The 16,240-nt window shown below is 45.9% G+C and overlaps 1 protein-coding gene and 1 pseudogene across 2 annotated transcripts in view; one reads left to right on the top strand and one right to left on the bottom strand.

Moving 5' to 3' along the window:
- Window positions 1-1,079: 1,079 nt before the first annotated feature.
- Cdc42se2 (CDC42 small effector 2) overlaps window positions 1,080-16,240 on the bottom strand; it is a 71,376-nt gene continuing 56,215 nt past the window's right edge. For both annotated transcript variants that reach the window (XM_050157722.1, XM_050157721.1), the window contains 3 exons: window positions 7,327-7,428; window positions 3,591-3,706; window positions 1,080-3,162 (listed from right to left, as the gene is read on the bottom strand). In XM_050157722.1, the coding sequence (XP_050013679.1) occupies window positions 3,608-3,706; window positions 7,327-7,428 (201 nt within the window). In that variant the 3' untranslated portion in view covers window positions 1,080-3,162; window positions 3,591-3,607. The remainder of the gene's footprint in view (window positions 3,163-3,590; window positions 3,707-7,326; window positions 7,429-16,240) is intronic.
- LOC126510952 (60S ribosomal protein L17-like) lies at window positions 14,447-15,700 on the top strand (annotated as a pseudogene).

Consider the following 16,240-nt stretch of genomic DNA (forward strand, 5'->3'; position numbering starts at 1 on the left):
GGAGGTCAGAAGGTGGCACTGGATTCCCCCAGAACTGCAGCTGAAGACAACTGAGAACCACCATGTAGGTGTTGGAACCAAACGTAGGTCTTGCGCAAGAGCAGCCAGTGCTCTTTCTTCCCACTCAGCCTCTCAGCCCTGGGAACCATTCTCACACACGTTAGGTCACTTGGCGATCAGATTGTGGGGGAGGCATGGGCGTAGAGTGGTGTTGTGTGGAGGTCAGAGGGCAGGAATTCACTCTCAGGTCTACTATCTGTATCCCGGGGCTCACGCTCAGGGCCATCAGCTGTACCCACTGTGCCATCTTGCCACTGAAAAGACCTTCATTTGAAGTGAACTCTTTCAGTGTCTCTTAGGACATAGAGGACAAATTATCAAATCTTGTTAACAAATATTTCTTTAAAAAATCTTTCTTATTTAAGGAATTCCGTGTGACAGCTCTGAACCCACCTGACCCACGTGCCCTTGGCTCCTGCAGGGCTCCCATTAAAATGACACCGTGGACCTGGATCACAGGGCATTTAGCTAGCTTGCTAGTTCCTACCGCCAGATTCACTGTCATCCTTCCCGAAGCCATCAAGTCAAGGCTTCCATACGGATTCCATTCCAACAGGATGCTCTGACGGGACCAAGGAGACGCTGTTGCCGGAGACTTGTCAAGCCTGGTGACCTGAGCTCCACGAGTCCAGGTAAGGTCTGTCCTCTGACACGTTCTTACTGTCCCTCAGAGGCTGAGGCAGGAGGATTAGTTGGTGTAGGAGTTTCAGGCCAACCTGGTCTACACAGCACGTTCCAGGCCAGCAAAGACTACGTAGTGAAACCCACCTTCAAAAGATTAAATTACGGACTTTGAACTTTCTTTGGAGCAGAGTCTTGAAGGCTGGCATGAGGCATGAACAGAGTTCTCCTGATACAGCCTCTCAGACGAGAGGATTTCATGGCCTCACGCAGCTTACAAACAAGAATCCTCTTACAGGAAAGGATGGTGAGTTGTCTGTATCCATGGATTGCCACTGGAGAGGGAGTAATGCTGAAAGGTTCTATGTAAGTTCATTAAAAGAAAGGAAAAATCCAAACCAGGACTAAAAGAAAACATTTATTGAATCAAAATCAATACTTTCTTTTTAATATCTACAAGCCAACAGTGAGCTCACTTTATTCAAGAATGAACACAATGTACAAAAAAAGTATGCTTCTATTATAAAAATACGTCCATCTTCTCTCCCGGTGCTGAGCAGAAGTCACTGAGCACATGGAGGCCGCTCTACACCAACCACAGGGAAGCTAACGGACAAAACTCCCCAGGCCCACTGGAGAAGCCGCGCCCAGCACATTGTTGCTACCAGAATCCACGTGGTGCTTACAAGTTGTTACCATGTATTTCAGAAAAGTATTAACAATATAATAAATTCTGGGTACAAAATCCTAATAGCTCCAATTTAAAAATGAGATGCGTTACTATGAGGGAACAAATGAGTTCCCAAGGTTTACAATCCCAGGTAGGGAGGTGTGAAGGTTGCCTCCCTGCATCCTTAAGCCTCCATAGAAAACCATCATGTACGAGGTTAGTTACCGTGTACATTCTCTTGACTTTACTGGAACCTTCCAGGGCACCTGGCTGGTGCACTGTGTACAGTGTCACTGTGGTGAGAAGAGGTCTGAGGCAGCTGCAGGACCAGCACAGGCTCCGCAGCCTTTGGCTTATTAACGACTGGCCTTGGAGCAGCAGAGTGATGGGGGAGGGGACAATGGCTCCCTGTGCTGTCCCCATCCGTCAGTGCTGAAGATGCCAGGAAATCCCTGTCTGTCCTACAGAAAGTTTGCACACAGCAGTGCCCTAGCAGGAGCTTCACCCTGCCTAAGCGAAATGACAAACTCAAGAGTGCAGTGTCCACGAGGTGAGTTAAAGACAACAGTGAACTAAATGTTTCTCCTTGACAGGTTCTCTCTGTGCTGGGGACTGACACCTATGAATGGTAAGAATATCCAGTGTCCCACCCTACTGTAAGTTAAGTTGAGAAGAAATGCAGGAGAAAGGTGTCGGCTTTGCCTGCACTGGCCTCCTGGCTCCTCAGGCAGCATTCTCAGGACGGGACAGACGAAGGCAGAAATGATCACAGTTTCTCTAGACAAGGACCTAACTGCCTTCAGCACTCTGATTTCAGTTATGGTCATCTTCCGAATGCATGCTCAGCTATCAAAGGCAGTTAGATAGGAACATGGGCCACAGGGCCCAGCTAACTACACTTAACTGGGAGGAGGGACAGAACAGGACCTGAGCAAAGGCCTCTTGCGAACCACAGAAAGTCACTGTGAGGGCTGCTCACTGTCAGTGAATCAGCCAGGCAGCAGGTTGCTGTTGGAGGCTGCCATTGCCTCCCTAGTAAGTGGAACACTGGAAGGCCAAGGGCTCTGCAAGTCAGAGCTGGTAGCAGAGGCCAGAATTTTAACAGAAACAGACAGTACACACAGAGTGAAGAGCTAACAGGACAAAGATGCCGGGAAACTGGATGGGCTTCACCACAACACTCAGATATACAACTATCTGTTCACAATCACAGGTCCTTACACACCAAATAAATACACCGAACATTTACAGCCACTCGACTGCCTTTGGAACACAGGCTTCTATCGCTGTGATTATCTATAAAGAGCACCCTCAGGCCGCTCAGGCCAGTCTGGCATCCCGCGGGTCCCCTCTGAGCAGCACCACAGAGTGTGCGGACACACGGTCTCCAACAGACGAAAAGGACTACTGTGCTTGTGGGCCTCACACCTTCAAAATATCCATAAAGAGTGGCGGCAACTACAGGCCTCTGCTCACCAGGGAAACATAAGGCGGAGGGGCTGGAGGCGCAATGAAAAGGTTTAAAATGGGAAAATTATAAAACAGTGCTAGCAGTCACAAAAAGACCATGCTAAGATCCGATCCGTGTCGATTAAACATTGAAAATTCAGCTATGATCCAAAGAACTCTGTCAGAGTCCAGGCATGCAGGCTGCTGACGCTGCCTTCCTCGGAGCAGGAACGTCTTGCTGGAGATCACAGGGGTGAACAGGTTGCCGCCACGCTTCTTTTTAATAATTAAAATAAAGGAAATCCAATCACAAGACAAAAATATTATAGAACTGTGGACAGAAAAAATACAGAAATTCTGACCTATAAGAGAAAAATTCAGATTATTACTTTTTGGGTTATTTGTTTGTTTTATACACAGGGTCTCTCTACGTAGCCCAGGCTGGCCTTGAACTCACAGAAATCCTCCCACGTGCTGGGATTAAAGGCAGGAGCCATCTGACCAAAAATTAAAATTATTTTTACCCTCTTAGGTAAATCCTTCTTTTAAGTAGTCTTTTTATTTTTCATGAGGCTGCTGTGCACAGCATCAGTGCTTCTGCCAAGAGGACACACAGCATCGTGTCACAGAGACACAGGTGAAGCCTCCCCTCCCCAGATGCTGCCTGCTCCTCAAGGCCTCCCAATAGAAGAAAGCCGGACATCTAAACCTAAAATGGAGCATGAGCCCAGGACACAAAGATCATCCGACTAAGACTTAACTAAGGCTCGCCCAGTTGTGAGGTACTCACGGGTGATGGGACCAGGGCTATCCTGCCTTCGTGTCCACGAGCTGCATCTGCACGCTGGCAGGCATGCCGCCTCCATAGCCTCCCTTGGATTGCATCTGATTCTGAATGGAGCTGACCTAAAACAGAAAGGGACAAAAGAGGCTCAGAAGGACCAGGTGGTCAAGGGAGTGACCCCCCCCCCCCCCGGATGTGTATGCAGGCAAAGTACAAACTCATCCTCAGACACCTCAGCTTTTTCCGCCAGAGTGCAAATGGTGAGGCCAGCATGGAATGATTTGTTGTTGCTTGGCATTTTTTTTTTCTGTTTGCTTTTGGTTTTCCCCCAGGCAAGATCTCCTGTAGCCCAAGCTGGCCTTCAACTTGTGGTTGTACCGCCTCAGCCACTCATTCTGATGCAGAACCCTAGTAGATTGGCATCTTAGCCACCTTCCCTTCATCAAAGACACACTACAGGCATGTTTGCTTTTTAATCCTGTCAGCCTCTGCTCTGTGGTGAAACCAGAGTCACGTTCTTGTGGACTGCACGGTATTGGAGCAGATGCAAACGCCATCTTTTAGTTTGTCACCGCCATTCCAGCCCCACTTCCGTTACTCTGGGACACGGACTTCCGTGGAGCACTGCACACACTACCCCTGGACACCTGTGTTCACCACTGTCCCTCAGCCCCTTAGCAGTCTGCAGCCGATGTGCGCACAGGCTCCACAGATGCCCCAGGCCCACCTGCTCAAGACTTGCAAACTCATAAAGCACACAAGTCTAAGAAGAAAAAGATATGTTTCCTCAAGCAAAGCAGCAATTCTGCAGTGTCAAACTGAAGGGTCAGAATCTCCTAATAATCAACTTATCAGTGCTGAGAGCAGTCACGTGACTGCAGGTGTTATCTACCGTGTTTTAAAACTACTGCTAAAGGCTCACAGAACTCTTTGCAGCAAGAAGTTGAAATTAAAAAGTAAGTTTGCAGGTAGGGCAGTCCATACCTGTAAACACAGCACCAACACATCAAAAGTAAGTAAATCAAAGCTGGACAGATGGCTCAGGGGTTAAGAGCACTGGCTGCTCTTCCAGAGTACCCAGGTTCAATTCTTAGTACCAACATGGCAGTTCATGCCTGTTTGAAACTTTCATTCCAGGAATCTGACACCCTCATATAGACATACAAGCATGCAAAACACCAATGCACAGAAAATAAAAATATATTTCATATATACATACAATTAATTTTTATATAATATATATAAACATACACATAAATGTATGCATATGTTTATTTAAATAAGTCAATAAAGCAGGCTTGGGAAGAGCCGTGTGTTCAGTGGGTCCATCAGTGATGCAGTGCAGGCCAGGGAGGCACCTGCTCCAGTCTCAGAACACAGATGGGGTGGGAATGTCTGTCTGGGTAAAATAACATTGCTATTCATGGTTCTGTCTTCTTGTCACTACTCATACAAGAAAACACAGTTTCTCTCACAGGTTTATCAAGTGGGAATGGTCAGTAAGAATTCAGCATTCTGCAGGGAAACAGCAGGCTCATTCAATGAAACCAGTACCAAAAAGGGACATACTGGCTCTACAGAAAGAACATCAGTCCCAGAGAAGACTCCAGGGGCTTGCAGGGCGGACCCTGCCGCCACCTGATGCTGTCAGCACAAGGGGCTCCACCTGAGCTGGAGCAAGCAGCAGACCTACGGATGCTTTCCAACAGCAGGGTGCTGAGATGGATTTTAAAGAAAAACAAGGGTTACCAAACACCAGAGCTAAATTTACTCATATGAAGTACCTAAGTAATGTGTTAGCATACACACAGCCTGAGGCAGCAATCCAAGTTCAAGACGAGCTCAGCCTCCATTTCTAGAACCTGTCTCAAAAAAGGTCAATTCTGAAGTGAAGATACTTATTGGTGAGAAAAATAATAATGAGCATCTAATAAATATGCACAGCACCCAGAGAGGATCCCAGCCTGTGCTGTCTCCTCCCTGCTCTCCAGCACACGGGCAGCTGTCCCTCTGGACGCTGTGACACTCAACAAGGCCCTCCACAGACTGTAACGGGAGCGACAAACAGCTCCCTTGTTTTCTCGTCACTGAGGGACAAGGAGTCTGCATGTACCAGACACTCATTACCCACTCTATGCCCAGTTCTGTTGATCCTGGCTGGGAAGTTTGAACACAACTGTGACAAACCAAAAGAAAATGGCCTGGCACTATTAGGAAGTGTGTCACTGGGAGTGGGCTTTGAGGTCTCGGATGCTCAAACCTGGCCAGTGTTGTCTCAGTTTCTCTTCCTGATCCAGAAGCAGAACTCTCAGCTCCCTCTCCAGTACCACGTCTGCCTGCATGCTGCCTGCCATGATGACAATGGACTAAACCTCTGAACTGTAAGCTGAACCACAATTAAACGTCTTCCTTTAAAAGAGCTGTCATGGTTATGGTGTCTCTTCACAGCAACAGAAACCCTAGGTAAGACAACATCTAATTCTGCTTCTACAACACTGTCAGTTCAGTAATACCGGGGTCCTCCTTGGTACCCTTAGACGAACACTACAGAAGAGTCCGGATGAGAGAACTGATCTACTCGGGCATGCACTAAATCTCTCTATGTATACAGCAGTTCTCCTTCATCATTTCAGGTACTTTATAACCAAGGACCCGACATGGCAAATGTCTGCTGCCCTGAAGAGATGTGTGCAAATCCCAACGATCTGCTTAGCAGGAAAGACCTCCACCACAGAAGCCAACACCTCCAGCATTCTAACGTCTTCCTTCAGGGAAAACTGACATTTTATGGAGTAAATGTGGGGCTGGAACAGAGCAAGCAAGATGTGACTGCCTCGCCAAAAAAGGTACCAAGCCATGTGGCTAACACAGACAAGAATAATGGGCTAATATAAGTTATAAGTGTTAATAAGAAGCCTGAGCTAATGAGCCAGTTTATAGTTTTAAATAAAAATGTGGGGCTGGAGAGATGGCTCAGTGGTTAAGGGTGATATAGTTCTTGCAGAGGACCCAAGCTCTGCTCCGAGGACCCAACCATGTCAGGTGACTTCCTGTAACTCCAGCTCCAGGGGATCACACTCCCTCCTCCTGGCCTCTGCTCATGTGTGACACATGCATACAAACACATACACAATAACTAAATCTTTAAAAGAGTATGTAAAAAGCAGTTCACAACCAGAGGGTAAATATTAATATTTACCTATTTGGTTTTTAGAGACAGAGTCTCTATGCAGCCCTGGCTGTCCTGGAATTCACTATGTAGACCAGGCTGGCCTCTGAACTCGAGAGATTCTCCTTCTGAGCACTGGGATTAAACACTGATTTCAAAGCTCACCTGGCAGTCCCATGGCGCGATAAGAACCAATCATTAACCAACCCATTCCAAATCTAAGACGTATTTTCACACTGAGTGTGGCTGTTCCTGCATGACGCAGCCTGACTTTTGCATATCAGCCAGCACATTTCCCATGAATATGAAGTCATCTGTATTCTATTTAGTAGCATATTTAATACAGTGTCAATATGTACAAGCAACTGCTAGACAACTAGATGATATTGCTAGGAGTGACGGCAGGAAAGGTCTGTGCGGCAATTTTGTTTTTAATCTGAATGGCATAATCTAGTTCCGAACTCCCTTGACACGATGTTATTAAAAGGGGCACAAGTTTAAAAAAAAATCATTTCAAAGGTTTGAGTCTGTCAAGACAGTTTCCCCTGGGCCATGTCCCACCAACACACTTACTGAGTTCATCCCACTAAACAGGTCTCCGGATCCTACATGAGCTGTGTGCACAAAGTTGGTTGGCTCTCCAATCATACTTCGGTCAATCCGTCGTCGCCTTTTCTAAAATACGAGAAATAACATATTGAGAAATGGTCTTCTTCCTCCACAGCAGTCTGAAAAGCCAATCCTCACACTAATTTCTCTCTTAAGGGTGAGTAGTCAAGATGGCTTGACCACGCTTGTTATGCACGTCACAAAACCTGTGTATGGAATCCATGGTGGAGAGAACCAAATCCCAAAGGCTGCCCTTTGACTCCCCGTGACGCTGCAATGTACGCAGACACGTAAGTACAGCTTTATCTGAAGGAGCATCTGGAAACTTTAGCATAGAGCAGTAAGTAATAAGTTTACTTACTAATATTAATTTGTCATATATTATTAATATATGTGCATATGAATAATATAATAAGGTAATTATTAATACATAAATATATTAACAATATAATACTATGGTAACGTACCTGCAACCCCAACACTGAGAAGGCTGGGGCAAAAGGACCTTTGGTTTGAGGCCAGCCTGGGCTACATTATGAGATCTTTTCAAAAACAAAACTAAAAAAATAGTTTTGCTTTTTTATTTTAAGACAGGGTCTCTTGTGGCCCAGATGGGCCTTCAGCTCCTGACCATCCTGCCTCTCTCCCAGATTCTGAGGTTAAAGGCATTCACTGCCATGACTAGTTGAAATAACAGATGTTTGAGGAAATATTTTATCTGTCTGCACACCATACATATAAACACCAAACATCGTATAACACCATTAATATGTATGTTTATGTCAGAAATAACTTATACGACAAATGCAAAATTATCCTCACCATTAACCAAGAACATGTGTGACTTGACCACAGTGCTCTTGACTTTAAACACAACTTTCCAGCTCTAAAACAAGTTGGTTATACTCTGGCGTCATTACTTGGGTACCCTAACCCTTCCACACTGGAATAAATCTGTCATTCAGCTGGCCTGCGGTGAGGGCCAGAGTTAGTTCTGGTCCATTTACAGCACGGTGACTGACGCCCAAACTCAACAAGGCTGGGCCTGCCTCTTGGTATCTGACCACTCCATGTCAGTTCTGTGACAGGGTCTCATCTACACAGTGGAAGCTTGTCTAGAAGTCACTGTGCTAGTGCTGAGATTACGGGTGCAGTGCTGGACGGCTTCCCAGTGAGCAGCCAAGCTGACAGCCACTCCCTGCATCAGGACTGCCCCTTCCCTGCTGCTCATCCAAGGTTTGCACAGATCCTGCAGATAGGACACGAAGAGTAGCTACAACTGTAGCGGGGTCGCTGTCCTCACAGCAGCCTGCTCACACTTCTCTTGTAATAGCACACCACCCCAAAACTGGCAGCAAACTGAACTGTATAGGAATGGAACCTCAGGACACAACATCCAGTCCACAAAACTGCAATGTTGCTGCCATTTCAGTGAGTCCTAAAGTCTGACACGGCAGATTCTGTCTAAACATGACTTGCTATAAACACACAGAAGTGGAGAATTCACATGTACATGGCACAATCTTGATTTTTATCGTTGCAGAATAAGCCTAAAAGCAGCAGGATACTTTTCTTTGGAAATGTCTGATTCCCCAGAGTTGAGCGACGGCATGTGCCTTCTCTGAGTTGGACAGGCTTTATTCCCAGTAACTATGCAACGACAGGGATTCTGAACTTCCTTGCTGTTCCTAGAGCATGCACGCTCACTTGCTCGCTCTGTGTGTGTGTGTGTATGTGGTGGGGGGCAGATCTCAGAGTTTGTTTTCATTCACTATTTTACACTGTCTCTTCATAACAGTTTAAAGGAAAATAACTCGCTCCCTTCCGAAGTTGACTCTTGAAGGCTGGAGTGTGAGCTGTTTTAAAACTTACTCTGGGGCTGGAGAGATGGCTCAGTGGTTAAGGGCACTGACTGCTCTTCCAGAGGTCCTGAGTTCAATTCCCAGCAACCACATGGTGGCTCACAACCATCTGTAATGAGATCTGGCGCCCTCCTCTGGCGTGTGGGCATATATGGAGGCAGAATGTTGTATACATAATAAATAAATAAATCTTTAAAAAAAAAAAAAACTTACTCTGGAAAAAAAAAAAAGACTTAAAAAAAAAGCCGGGCGATGGTGGCGCACGCCTTTAATCCCAGCACTCGGGAGGCAGAGGCAGGCGGATCTCTGAGTTGGAGACCAGCCTGGTCTACAGAGCTAGTGCCAGGACAGGCTCCAAAGCCACAGAGAAACCCTGTGTCGAAAAACTAAAACTTACTCTGAGGACTTTATATGTGTATGTAGTGTATTTTGATTGCACTCATGCCCATCACCCTCTCTTAGCCCTCCCCCCACTGAACCCTTCCCCCATAGCCCCTCTTACTCTCATGTCTCTTTTTAATGACCCACTGAGGGGTTTTTTTTTTGGGGGGGGGGACTCAAGACAGGGTTTCTCTGTGTAGACCAGGCTGACCTCAAATTCAAGAGATTGCCTGCCTCTGCCTCCCGAGTGCCGGGATTAAAGGCGTGCGCCATCACGGCACTAAATTTAGAGGTGTTTACACGAGCATGGATGTGAGTAGGTTCCTTTTAGACGTTTTGTTCTATTTTATTCTTTGAAAATTTGATAAGTATATAAACAGAATTTATAGACACCGCCCTTTATTTCCCTTTCAGTCTCTACCTTAGATTTTTATTTAGACAAGGTCTCTTCACATAGCACTGCCTGGCTGACCTGGAACTCACTATGTATTCCAGGCTGGCCCCAAGTTCACAGAGATCCACCTGCCTCCTGAGTTTTGGGATCAAAGGCTCATACCCCCAAGTCCAGTGTAACTTCGTTTTTGAGACAGGGTCTCTCTCTGGAGCTCACTGACTGACTAAGTTGGCTGGTCAGCAAGCTTCAAGGATCTTCTTCATTCTTTCCCTGGGTTAGCAGATATGCATAGCTTTTTATGGCTCAGCAGTTAAAAGCACTGGCTGCTCTTGCAGAGGACCCGGGTTCTATTCCCAGCACCCACAGTTCACAGCTCTCTGTAGTTCCAGTTTCAGGGGCTCCAACACCCTCTTCTGGCCTCAAGAACCTGCACACACACACACACAACAATTCAACCTCCAAACCTAAAGGGCTCCTCTGCACAGCAAGCACTCCAAGTCTTACTTAACAAGGAGGCCTTGGCCTCCTCACCGACTGCAACTCCAGAGCAGAGCAGTAATAACCATCACTGCTATGGGGAGGCCTTGCCGGGGCACCTGTGGGGATCAGAGGACGACTGTGGGGTCTGTTCTCTCCTACCTCTAAACGGGTTCTGGGGCTTGAACTCAGGTCACTGGGCCTGCATGGCGAGCACCTTGACCCACTAAGCCATTTTTTCCCTGGTCCTTAGGATGGTTTTTCAGGAGCTCACTCTCAGATGTCACTGGCGTGTGCTAAGCCTCTGTGGGTACCTGCAGAGCAGCCTTTAACACGGTGAGGCCACACTCTCACCTGTCTTTTTCTGTATTGTTAGACAGGTCTCGCCTGAGTCCTGGCAATCCTGGAACTCCTTTATGTACACAGGGCCCCAAACTCAGAGATCCCCCCACTGTGCCTCCCAAACACTGGGATTAAAAGTGTGTGTCACCACACCCAGGTCATTCGTGTTTTATTTCTCTAAATTTAACCTCCAGGCCTGTAGTAGAAGTATCCTTACTCGAGATTAAGATTTAAAAGGTAACAGAAAGCCAAGAGAGGAGCCAGACCCTGTGTCTACACTTTGCTCACCCAATTCCAGTTTGTCTGTCTGCACCACCACGCTCACCCTACTTCCCTCCCACTGTTCCTGTTTGGGGCAATAGAGCATGGTTCTGTAAAAGAGCCTTTGAACTAAAGCAAAAGAGGATATGGAATGGCCTTGTTCCCCTTTTCTTTTTGCTATTAACTATTAAATTTTCATTAAATCTGCCTTCAGAAGCTGTTCTTTCTGGTTCACCCACCTAGACATACTTCAAATCCCGATCAGTTTCCCAGCTTTTTTTTTTTTTTTTTTTTGATTTTTCAAGACAGGGTTTCTCTGTGGTCTTGGGCCTGTCCTAGTTTCCCAGCATCTTAAGTGAACCGATTACCAATGGGGCGTCTAGGTTCTTGGCAAACACCATCATGAGGAGAAGAGGGCAGCAGCTGCGTCCCTCGGTGCAGTGGGCCTGTAGGAACGGGGCCTTTCCCAAGATTTCACAGGAACCACACTCCTAGATGCAACTGCCTCTGCTGTGAGCGCAGCCACTAGACAGATCTGGCGCTCTGGAGTCACTCCTTCCAGACATCCCTAGGTTCTAGCACCCTGCCCTCAAGACCTTCTCTATGCCCACCAAACACTTGCGTGCTTGGAAGGGACCACACATGGCCCCCACCAAGTGACTCACTCCAGCTGCTGGGTGACTAAGGCGGCTGGGGGGGGGGGATGCCGCAGCTCAGTGCCCTCCAGCACATTCGAGTCCTGAGGCAGGATGCGGACATGGACACTCCACAGGGCCACTCTCACACAAAGCACGGTGGGAAGCTGCCTGCACACTCTTTTCACAAAGGCATATGCTGTCCACAGAGCCCTAGGATGTGAGGGCCCAGGAGGCGATGAAGAAGGAGGAGGGTTGGGGAGCAAGCACAGGAGCCCACACCAGTCAACACAAGTGAGCACAGCCATCCTCTTGTTCCTTCTCCACGCAGTCACTACGTGTCTCTGGATGTTTCCCTGTGGCTCACAGAAAAGGACTCCTATGGTGTGAGCTTCCCTTGGCTCCGCGCAGTTATCTTGGGAGCAGCGACTGTCACAGCATATACCAAGTCACTCCTTAATCTTCTGATAGCTTATACTGCAACAAACCAAAATAAATCTGAACTCCTGACTACCGTATCTCAGCTGACTTTCCCCCTTGTCCCAGAAATAAATTGTTAAAGTTCCACAGAGTGTATGAAGAAATACGTTTTTACAATTGTACAGAGCCCACGATGGCAAAGCTCACAGGTGACAAGACCTTCTGTGTTTACTCCGAAGTACTCCATTACTGACACTCTATGATGTAATGCTGCAGAAAGTCCAAGGAAAGACTTTCGCCTGATCACCTCTACTCTAGGCACAACTGTTCACGTTTGTGCCTCTGACCTCTGACCTCATGCAGAATGAAAAGCATTTTGAGTACGACAGGGATTACTTGGATGGCTGGCAGCTAACGATGAGTTCTGTAAGAGTGAAGTGTCCCAGAAAGCACAGTGACTCTACTCAAAGCCTACACAGCAGGGCTGAGAGCGCCCTCTCAAGCTTCCTGTTTTGCTTTGCTGAGGCCCAGCTCTGGAATTCCCCTGGCTGCTGACACTCCGTGTTTGTCTTTAATTTTTAAAACTCTGCACTTTGAAAAGTGTGCTTGCTGTTCCTTAGGGGGGAAAAAAGTTCACTTTATGCCTGAAAAATACTTTGTGGTTGGTGGTTGACAGGGGAAGGGGATCCTTCTGTATAGCCCTGGCTGCCCTGGAATTTGCAATCCTCCTTTGCCTCAGCCTCCTCAGTACACCTGACTTTGTAGTTAGGAGATTTATACTCAGCCCTGGCTGCCGGCAGCTCCACCCTGCCTCATGTCTCTACATCCTTATAGCAAAGAAAATCTCCCCTCTCCACTGCCAGATTTTCTTTTCTTTTTTTTTTTTTTTTTTTGGATTTTCGAGACAGGGTTACTCCGTAGCTTTTTGGTGCCTGTTCTAGAACTAGCTCTTCTAGACCAGGCTGGCCTCAAACTCACAGAGATTTGCTTGCCTCTGCCTCCCAAATGCTGGGATTAAAGGCGTGCACCACCACTGCCCAGCCCAAATTTTCCTTTTAAAAGGTGAGCATGATCAAGTTGCTCCTCTCTTAATAGAAACATCCAATCTGTCCTCTTCCTGTGAAGAGAGCTGGGTCCTCAGCTGGGATTTCTTGTGCATATTTTCTTTAGTGACTAATTACTGAGCAAACCAGGCTGGCCTTGAACCTGTGGGCCTCTCCCTACTCTCACCTTTGGGAGCAGGGGAATGTTCTTACTATGTGTTAGTATCACAGATGGAAAGATTCATTAAAAATATTTTTAATTATGTATGTTTGTGTATGCATGTATTTATAAACGTGTAAACAAGTACCCAGAGGACAGAAGAGGATATGAAATCATGTGGAACTGGGTTACAGGTCATCCATCGTGAGCTGCCCAACTTGGGTGGTAGGAACTGAACTCAGATCCTCTGAAAGAATAGCCAGTACTCTTAATTAAATCAATGTATTATTAATTTTGGATAAGTAAAAACTCTTAACAATCTTCAGTTACAGAAAATGTGTGCCATAAGTATTTCATCCTAAACTTTATCAACCTGTTACTCCTTTTTTTTTTTTTTTCTTTTTTCAAAACAGAATTCCTCTGGGTAGCCTTGGTTGTCCTGGAACTCACCTTGTAAACCAGGTTGGCCTCAAACTCAGAGATGCACTTGCCTCTGCCTCTGAATGCTGGGAATAAAGGTGTGCGCCACCACCTGGCCCTGTTACTGATTTAAAAGGAATGAAATGGAAGTTTTTTGCTTATGTATCAAAGTCACATGAGAGTCAGAACCCGACCACAGTAACCTCAAAGGCCTGATTCTCCATTCTTGCAGGTTCACAAAACCCAAGAATTAAAAAAAAAAAGAAAATTAATTCTATACTATTGGTGTTGGAGAAGCAAGTTCACTTTGGCCATTTACAAATTCACAACCAAGAAAGGCAAGGACTTTCATGCCCTCGCACAACAGAACTTGTAACTACAGACTGTTTTTTCCTAAACATAACAATCTCCCAGATGTGGTCAGATGATTTATAAACAATAAGGTCTTTTGAGCAATGTTTTACTCATGAAAGCTGCCAGTTAGCATGAGCTCTTCACGCGGCCTGCAGCTAGAGGACCACGGGATGATGTCAGGCAACCGGGACAGGCACAGGAAATAAAGCTGGCACTTATTTGCCAACTCTTTTTCTTAATTATTTGAAAACAACAGTGTTTTTTTTCTCATTTACCAAAAAGGGTTTTCTGACTTTTCTTTTCATGGTAATTGTGGTGGCCGCACATACCTGTAATACCAGTGCTTGGGGGATGAAGCAGAAAGAATCCAGGTTCTAGAACACATAAGTCCCGACTTGTCCTGCACTTCCCCAAAGGTGACTCTGTCTCTGAATTGTGCCCTCAAGTCTATTGCATGGACTACATCTACCTCAAGGGCACTAAAAGTTTTCTGGTGAGATAGAGGAGGAAAATACAAAAACTATTTTTATTTTTCATTATTTTTAAAGATTTAAGTCCTACAAATATTTAGTATACAGGTTGCCATGAGGCTATTAAGTGCATTGATTTCTACAAAAGTTATTAAAAAATAAACAAAAAGTGTTGCATTATATTAATACTTAACCACACTTGAAACAAAATCTACCAATGAAAGATGCACAGCACAGCTCTGCAAGACAGACTCCGCTCACAGACACACGCCTTCCAAAATGCCAGAATGACTGACTATGGTAGTTTGAATAAGAATGGCCCCAATAGATTCATAGACTCGAACACCTGGTTATCAGGGAGTGGTGGCTATTGGAGAAGGACTAGGAGAGGCCTTGTTGGAACAAGTATGTGGGGAAGCAGAGGGTCATGCCTTTGAGACGCGGAGATTTCAGCCTTTGAGATTCTAAGATTTCAAAAGCCCATGCTAGCTCTAGGAAGCATGGGCTAGTAAGCGGCCAGAGGTGACCCGTGAAGATGGTTCGCTACTCTCTTGACCCAGAAAACCCTACAAAATCATGCAAATCGAGAGGATCAAATCTTCGGGTTCACTTTAAGAACACCCGTGAAACGGCCCAGGCCATCAAGGGTATGCATATCTGAAAAGCCACCAAGTATCTGAAAGATGTCACTTTGAAGAAGCAGTGTGTGCCATTCCGACGGTACAATGGTGGAGTCGGTAGGTGAGCCCAGGCCAAACAGTGGGGCTGGACACGGTCAGTGGCCAAAAAAGAGTGCAGAATTTTTGCTGCACATGCTGAAAAATGCAGAGAGCAATGCTGAACTGAAGGGTTTAGATGTGGACTCTCTGGTCATTGAGCACATTCAGGTGAACAAAGCACCTAAGATGCGCTGACGAACTTACAGAGATCACGGCTGGATTAACCCGTACATGAGCTCCCCCTGCCACATCAAAATGATCCTCACTGAAAAGGAACAGATTGTTCCAAAGCCAGAAGAGGAGGTTGCACAGAAGAAAAAGATATCCCAGAAGAAACTGAAGGAACAAAAACTTATGGCACGGGAATAAATTCAACATGAAATAAATGCAGATAAAAGTAAAAGCCCATGCTAGACCTAGTTCTCTCGTTCATCTAATCTAGTCTCTCTCAGTAACTCTTTGTCTCTCTCTGCCTGAGGAGCAGGATGCTGCTCTCAGATACTGCTCCAGGGCCATGCATGCTGCCATGCTTCCTGCCATGATGGTAATGAACCATCATATGACCAACTCTGTAAGCAAACCTCCAATTAAATGCTTTCCTTTATAAAAGGTGGCCTTTGTCACACTGTCTCTTCACAGTGACAAAGACACTGGCTTTATGCTGCATATGTTATGAACAAAAGTAGGGAAGAATTGAATTGGGGGATTTTATTTCAAGAAATTTCTAATTTGTTATAAAACTCATACCCTAATAGTCAAATGAGTCAGTATAATGCATATTGAAATTTGACAGCACAAAACTAAAATTCAATACAAGACCGTAACATTCATTCAGCGAGACCCTGTGTCAAAGAAAAAAAAAAACCAGAACAATGGAGAACTGAGGAAGACACTCGGTGTCAATCTCTGGCACACAAGCATACACTCACATGTGCCTATC

Source organism: Alexandromys fortis, unplaced genomic scaffold (assembly GCF_014885135.2).
Source record: "Alexandromys fortis isolate MF-2015 unplaced genomic scaffold, M_Fortis_MF-2015_v1.1 scaffold_103, whole genome shotgun sequence".
Lineage (NCBI taxonomy): Eukaryota > Metazoa > Chordata > Mammalia > Rodentia > Cricetidae > Alexandromys > Alexandromys fortis.